General features: G+C 35.7%; 1 protein-coding gene across 1 annotated transcript; it reads right to left on the bottom strand.

The window, feature by feature from the left end:
* Window positions 1-3,185: 3,185 nt before the first annotated feature.
* On the bottom strand, window positions 3,186-4,831 carry LOC120185446. The gene is made up of 2 exons (XM_039189658.1): window positions 4,214-4,831; window positions 3,186-3,434 (listed from the first exon to the last, which is right to left on the bottom strand). The coding sequence occupies exons 1-2, from the start codon at window positions 4,636-4,638 to the stop codon at window positions 3,194-3,196; spliced, it is 666 nt and encodes a 221-aa protein (XP_039045589.1). The 5' UTR covers window positions 4,639-4,831; the 3' UTR covers window positions 3,186-3,193.
* Between the last annotated feature and the right edge of the window lie 2,766 nt (window positions 4,832-7,597).

Here is a 7,597-nt window from a genome sequence, read left to right as displayed (position 1 = left end):
CTCCATGTGGCCTTTTTTTCAATCTCAAATTCTGCCGTTTTCCTCCCCGAATCACTAGATTTAGTTATTTTTTACTATTTATGGTAATATTTCGATTGTTAATTAGGAAGTCAATTTAAATCCGATTTAGGCCGGATTTTTGGGAGATTGCTTATTTTATTTCGAATTTCAATTTAGAGTGATTTTTCGGGATTTTGCTATTTTTGGCAAAATTCGAATAAAGACGATTTTTTTGCTATAACAGTCCGGGTTGTGGACTGCTTTTTGCATTGTTTGATTTTATAATATTTTATTAAACCCTAGAGACTTTTTTTCTCTGGTTTTGGGCGAATTTTCTCTTGTGAATCGTCTGTCGGAACTAGCCTACAGGATAATCACTATTCTGTCTGGCGTCATGGTGGCAGTGCATTCTAATCCAATCATCCCTAAATAAACCTTAATATCCTCCATTTTTATTCATAATTGACCATAAACTCTAAATATTGAAACATTTCCTCAAATCTCTCCAACGATCGGTATCATATCTTTTTCTTCTCTCAAACATCCCTTTTTATAACAATGCACATTCATTAATATCTCAACTTTAATAAAAATACTGAGGCTTATTCTCAAGATGGTTAAACTTGTAAGAAGGATGAAAAAGTAACCCAAACAACATTTTGCATTTCATTTATGAATTTAAACAAGGTTGAGACACATTCAGCATGATCACTGATGGACAGAATGAAGGTTCAGACTTCAGAGGCCTAGCTCACTACATTCCAAAAGAGTGAGGGTTTGACGAAAAGAAACACAGAATTTGCAAAATTTGTGTTCAATCAATACTGTAAAAACATCAGGCTTGGAACATGAACGATGATAGGGGGAAAAAGCAATGGTTTCTATTTCCTCTTGAAATTCTGCTTGGGATTACAACTACCAGGAAATAGAAAATAAAAAATAGATTAATTACTTTAGGAACATCAAACCATTGGAAATTTTCAATTGACAAAGGAGTTATATGAATAAATATATATTTACTCAGCACTAAAGAATATACAGGCATACATGTTGAATGGAAAATCTACCAAACAAACAACAGCGTATAAGATAGAGCAAATAAGTTTAGACATCTTAATCAATATAAACCTCAGTGAGCAAAAATAGAAAAAGGAGAAATCTAGAAACCTGATTACAGAGTGGTTCTAATTACAAACTCTACACTGTGATTTGCCTTTCGACCTTAGCTTTGTTAACTCGACTGTAACTTTTAAATGTTGACTTGCCATCTGCAAAGGCCTAAAACAAAAGGATAACCAAGAGAAGCCTATATCCAATGACTTTCACATGGACGTATAAAATTTGCTGCACCAATTTAAAAGGAGAAACAGATTACTTTAGTGTGGCCTTTCCACCCACATTTTGCTCGAAAACACATCCTGGAAGCTGAATACCTATAAATTAGATATATCAACAATGGTTTGCTGACGATTAAGAATAAAAGTAGTTAAAAAGAAAAGAAAAGGATGCAACACGGATTACAGTGATCGAAGCATCAACCAGAGTCATCTCTGTCATGGGAGAGGCCGAGTAAACGGCGAAGAAGCAGCATATGGGTTTGGGTAAACGGTGGGAATGAAAAAATAGGTGAAGGGGAAAAAATGAAAAAGGATTAAAGGGGCGCGGACTTAGAAATTGTAAAATTGCGGCGTTTGTAAATACGAGTCTTTAACGACCTTTGTATAAAAATGACACTAAAGTACGAGCCTTTAGCGGTGTTTATATAAAATGACACTAAAGTACAAGTCTTTAGCAGCGATTGTATACAAACGCCACAATTGTACTAATAAATTGAAGCGTCTATTCAAAAAAAGATGCAATTACAGTATGAATCTCTTACGGCTTTTTTTTTTCAAAAATGTCATTATATATTTTTCCTATTACGGAGTTTGTATAAAAATGCATCTAAAATACGAGTCAAAATTTCTGATTTTGTGACGTTTATTCTAAAAACATTGCGATAACAATGAATTTACCGGCATTCTTTCAAAAAATCTGCTATAAACCCATTTTGGTGTAGTGCGAATTGAAATTAATCCAACTCGAACCCAAATTGAATATGATTTCAAATTAACTTGAAAATGACTTGAACTTGAATCGACTGAACTCAACCTGATTTGAGTCGAACCATCGATTGACCAGGCATAATCTTTGATTTGACTTAATTTAGCATGATCCATCATGAAACCTGAACAATTACCTGATTTCACATCCATATCTTGTGGCCAAAGTAGTATGTGTGATTGGATCACAGAACTTATCATGTTTATTATTTGTTGGGCATCATCTAGCGTCCCAGATCCCGCATAAAAATCTACAAGATATTCTGAACAACTGTAGCATCATATCAATTTGTTTCCATATAGCATTATTGAGATACATAAAAAGAAGAATTAATGTAAAGGTATGTATTTTTGAGTATTTTTAGTGAATTCCAACTTATTGCTTATTGTGATTCGGACATGATAGTATGTTTTATGTCGAGGAAATTCATTATGGAGTTCTAAATAAAATTGAGAGAACCGTTGATTTCCTGAAAATCGAACAAACATAACTCGATTACAAAATCCTTTACAGAAGCAGAATATAGAAATATAACATCTACAACAGCAGGAATTGTTTGGTTAAAATATAACCGAAAAAGTCATCTTTGATAATAAAAAATAAGGGTTGCTGAACCAGCAAAATGGTTGAGCCGAATGAAACCCCTTTCATTCATTCTATATGTTGGACCTGAGCCCATTTGCATCTTTATAGCCCTATTACAAAGCATTACAATAACAAACTTCCTAACTGCACAAACTGTCCTGTTGTTAACCCGACAAACTCTTAACGTAACCCAAACAGTTTTAACAGCTTATTTAACAACTAATCAGTTACACTCCATCCACAGCTCTTCTAAAACCTGATATACTGATTGCCTATTCTAAATTACTAAAGCAAGACACTGCTTTGGTTCGTTCATTGTGATGAATGTGCACGTATTAGATTGTCACAAACTTTCTACATGTATGGAGAAAAACTGGGGGGTGTATAAAATACATTATATAGTCTAATACTAGACATTGCAGTAACATATTTCTCCAAGCTCCTTCAATGTTATTCCGATTCGATGTTCTTTGGATTTTTGTGTTAGGAACTGTTCTAAAGAGTTTTAGGTCGACGGCTCATTGAAGTGAAACAGCCATGATATGACGAACGCGAAAACCATGCAAGCAAGGAGAAAATTGAGTAATCGGTGGCCGTGCCAGAAGTTTCGAGAGTTTATATGGGGTGTCGGTACCATGACTGCAGGCATTGCCGTGGAACTGTTGGTCTCATTCGATTGATCCGTCGACTCGATCTCGGTTACTCCGACTACGTTATGTGCAATAGAATGACAAATCTCACAGGTCCTGAAAAAAGAAAGTGCAGATTGAGTTTGAGAACAAGTATGATACATCACAGTATGATGAAGAGGTAAACACCATTGGACACGATGATAATGACTAATGATGGCTAATTATGTTTAATGAATAATGGACCGCTCAGCACTATAGATCTGATGATAAAATACACACAATAATTACACCACCCGTTTCATTATCTTCATGCTACCTATAATTATAACAACTTCATGATTAGTTTCAACTTTCAACAATCACACCAGCAAGCAATGATCTTAAATTAAAGATAAAGAGCAAGTCCTAAACCTGGAAAAGACAAGCACATAACATCAAAGAATTGTCGGCTTAGTTTTTTTTAACAATTTCGGATGATTAGAAAATAATATCTATTTAAAATTCTTTTAACCTTTTAATAACTCAAACCCTACAAACATGACTATATGAACCCGATTTTTTTTGAAAGAGAATAACATTTGAATTGTCGACTTAGTTAGACATATCATGAGGAGTTGTCAATAATTTTACCTTTTGCTGTACTTTAATTTCTATCAACCTCCTTTTGTAAAATGTATTATCCATATTCCATCCCCACTTTCTTTTCTTTTTTTCACATGCATCTTTTCTAATTTGACTAGGATCCCAACATCCAAACCTTAAATAATCAACATTTTAACATTTCACTAATCAAACAGTAAATTCTAGAAAGACCACCAAAAAGGAGAAAATCCCAAGCCTATGCAAATGATAAACATCAGCAAATCAGTAAAGAGTAAATTCTTTGAACTTACTTATTTCCTCTTATCTTAAACCAAGCCTCGGCACAGTGTTTATGAGCAGCAGCGAGATCATCCTTACAAGAACAACCCAATTCTATAGGAACACCAGATTCATGGCTGTTACTTTCCAGACCCAAATGACAAATTCTACAATCTTTCTCAACTTCAGCCAGATGCACTTTAATTCCATGGACTCCCCTCACAACATCGAACTCCGCCGAGCTGTCCGTCACTCTCCTGGAATCCGACGCATCGCCGATCTCCCCGTCGGAAGCGTAATAGGAACCGCCTACGGTGGAATAAAACTGAGAATAGCAAGAGCCCTCGTCGGCGTCCGAGAAACACACGCTAGCATCGTCGGAGCTGACGTCACTCCCGTTCCGGCGGTGAGTTATTCCTTGCTCTAAATCGATGTGGGACATCTCCGACGAAGACATTGGGAAGCTGAAAAACTTTGGGCTCAAAGTTGAAGCTTTTGAACGAGGTTGGGGATGAAATGTGAGAATTTAAATAAGATGGTATTGGATTAGGTGACCCTTTACCTCCATTAATGAAAAAGAAAAAGAAATGCAAAAATGGAGAAAATCGAAACACCCAAAAACAAGAAGTGGCGCAAAGGTAAAATAAAACAGAAGAATATGGGCGTTTTAAGACAAGATGGTTCTGGTGGTATAGGTGTTGAGGCAGAGGACAAAGAAGAAGGAAAACGTGCAGTGAGTGCATAGAGAACTGAAAAGACAAAGAGACTTCTTTTGTTTACATTATTAGACGAATAAAATATTATTACGACAGAGAAACAGAGTTGCTGGGAGCTTTGGTGTTTACGACTTCAGTTTTGTACTTTGGGATCTTTGTCTTAACTAGATTCTGTACGTCGATGGTATCAGTTTACTGATGTGTGCATCTTTTAACACAATTCTGACGGTTGATGATTGAGATATTTTTTTTTCTCTCTGAGGAATTAATCTTGTAACTCGAGAAAGTTTTGAGGTTGATAAGTTAATTATGGTGGGAGGGGGGGTAATTCTTGTGTAGGACAGTTTAATAATGTTAAGTAAAAACGTAATTTTTTTAAAAAAATAAAAAAGGGGCGATACCACATTATATTTTGAATAAAATAACCTCAGTGATCAAAAATACCTTATAATATACGATTTTAATCAATTTTTTTTAGATTTGCCAAAATGACTAACTAAATCGCAATGCGATCGATAATTCGCAACGCGATCTCCGGTATCGCAAATCAGTTTCCAGATTCGCAACGCGATTCTGACTATCGCATTGCGATTTTCCAAATTCGCGTTGTGATTTTCCGACTATCGCAATGCGAATATGTAAATCGCAATGCGATTATGACTATCGCAATGCGATTATGACTGTCGCAATGCGATTCTGACTGTCGCAACGCGATTCTGACTGTCGCAACACTGAATTTCAAATTCGCAACAGGTTTTAGTTTCGCAACACAAATGTTTTGGGTATATAACTACGCAGCAGAAGCAACTCATAACCTAAATCCCTAAATCGCAACTCATTCCATCTCCATCTATCACTCTCTCCGGCGACATCCGTTCCTATATCCAACGACATCCTTCCCCATCCGCAACAGGTTTTAGTTTCGCAGCTCGTTTGTTTAGTAAATTAATTTACAACAATGAAATCATCTAATGTTGATCATGTTTGGATAGATTTGTGTTTTGGAGGGTCATGGGAGAATGTTCATGGTGTTTTACAATATATGCCTTTACCCATGAATCTTCAACTAAAACTGTCATTAAAAAAGTTAACTTATGAAACTCTAATGTTATGTGTTGCAAATAAATTGAATTTAGAGCCTTTAAGTGGATTTAGGCTATCTTATCAGAGAAAATGTAAAGTTTATTTGTTAACCGACAATGAAGATGTTAAACAATTCATTGCTTACATTAGTGTTTCGCAAGATGATGTTACATTGTATGTTGTTGAACCTAGAAGTAGTGAAGTTGGGTCAGTAGCGGATAGTAATCAACTAAGTTTTTCAACCCCAGTTTATGGTGCTCAAAATTTAATGTTTCCACCACAATTTCATCACCAAGCAAATTTTGTTTCACCACATTTCCAATACCAAACACAATCTCCAAATTCCGATTTTCGTATTAACCAGTTAGACGATGATGAGCCAACAGAAAAAATTGTGAGTACTAGTCGGTATTTGAAATTTGATCTTGGTCAATACCCGGACTTTGATCTTGGTTAATACTCGGATTTTGATGATGTTTCAGAAGAAGAAACAGACACTGCGTGTAATGATTTTGATATTGATCAATACCCGAATTTTGATGATGAAACAACCGCTGCCGAGGAAGATGTTGTTGATGATAATGAGGAGGAAGTTACGATTGTTAATGAACATGTTGAACATCCATTCTGTAATTCATATAACCCTGAAGAAGAAAAAGAAGAAGAAGAAATCCCCGAAGAAAAGTCCCCGAAGAAAATGCCACGGGAGTATAACTGGAATATGCCATAATTACTTCAGATACCGGAAGAAGAGTTGGTAAAAATAGCAGTTGATTGTTACACAAAAATTATTCGTATCAAGAAATATGATTGTTTTGATACAAAGGAAGACTTGAAAATAGCTTTGTATACGAAATGTGTGGAAGATGGCTATCAACTAAAAGTTAACAAATCAAGCAAAGATCGTTTTGAAACAAGGTGTATGATTGACAAAAACTGTACGTGGCGTATGATTGCAAAGAGGATAAAAGATTGCGAAATGTTTCAAGTTAGGACTTTTATTGATAAACATACATGTTCAAGAACCCAAGTTTTTACTCACCATAGACAGGCAAACAAAAAGGTGTTGGGTGGTTTTCTAGCTGAGTTAATGTTTTTGAATGGCATGGTATATCGGGGACATGAAATTATGACTGACATGAATGCTCGGTTCAAGATTAGTATCTCATTCTCAAGCTTGGAGAGCCAAATGTTATGCCTTGGAATTGTTGAGGGGGTCGCCAGAAGCATCGTTTTCCCAACTGCCGGCTTATTGTCACAATTTAAAGCTGAAAAATCCTGGGTTGGTAACTCATATCAAAACAGATAGAGATGGACGCTTTGAGTTGTTGTTTATCGCCATTGCTGCTGCGGTTAGTAAATCAATATAATTTTGTTGACTCATTTTTGTTAGTTACATGCATTTCACATTTAAATGATTATATTTCTTGTGTATATGATTTTGTAGATTCGTTCATTTATTACTTGCATGCGCCCAGTTATTATAGTTGACGGAGCACATTTAAAAGGTCGATACCTTGGAGTAAACTTATTAGTAGTAGCCATGGATGCTAACAATGGGATACTGCCAATAGCTTACGGGGTTGGCAAATCTGAAACCTCTGATTCATGGACATG

Source organism: Hibiscus syriacus, unplaced genomic scaffold (assembly GCF_006381635.1).
Source record: "Hibiscus syriacus cultivar Baekdansim isolate YM2019G1 unplaced genomic scaffold, ASM638163v2 tig00113123_pilon, whole genome shotgun sequence".
Lineage (NCBI taxonomy): Eukaryota > Viridiplantae > Streptophyta > Magnoliopsida > Malvales > Malvaceae > Hibiscus > Hibiscus syriacus.
Note: the sequence above shows the minus strand (reverse complement) of the source record. Positions and strands in the feature narration are given on the sequence as shown.

Coding starts and splice junctions, on each gene's coding strand:
- LOC120185446 (XM_039189658.1), bottom strand. CDS start 4,638: ATGTCTTCGTCGGAGATGTCCCACATCGATTTAGAGCAAGGAATAACT. Junction 3,435..4,213: donor TTTAAGATAAGAGGAAATAA/GTAAGTTCAAAG, acceptor TTCTTTTTTCAG/GACCTGTGAGATTTGTCATT.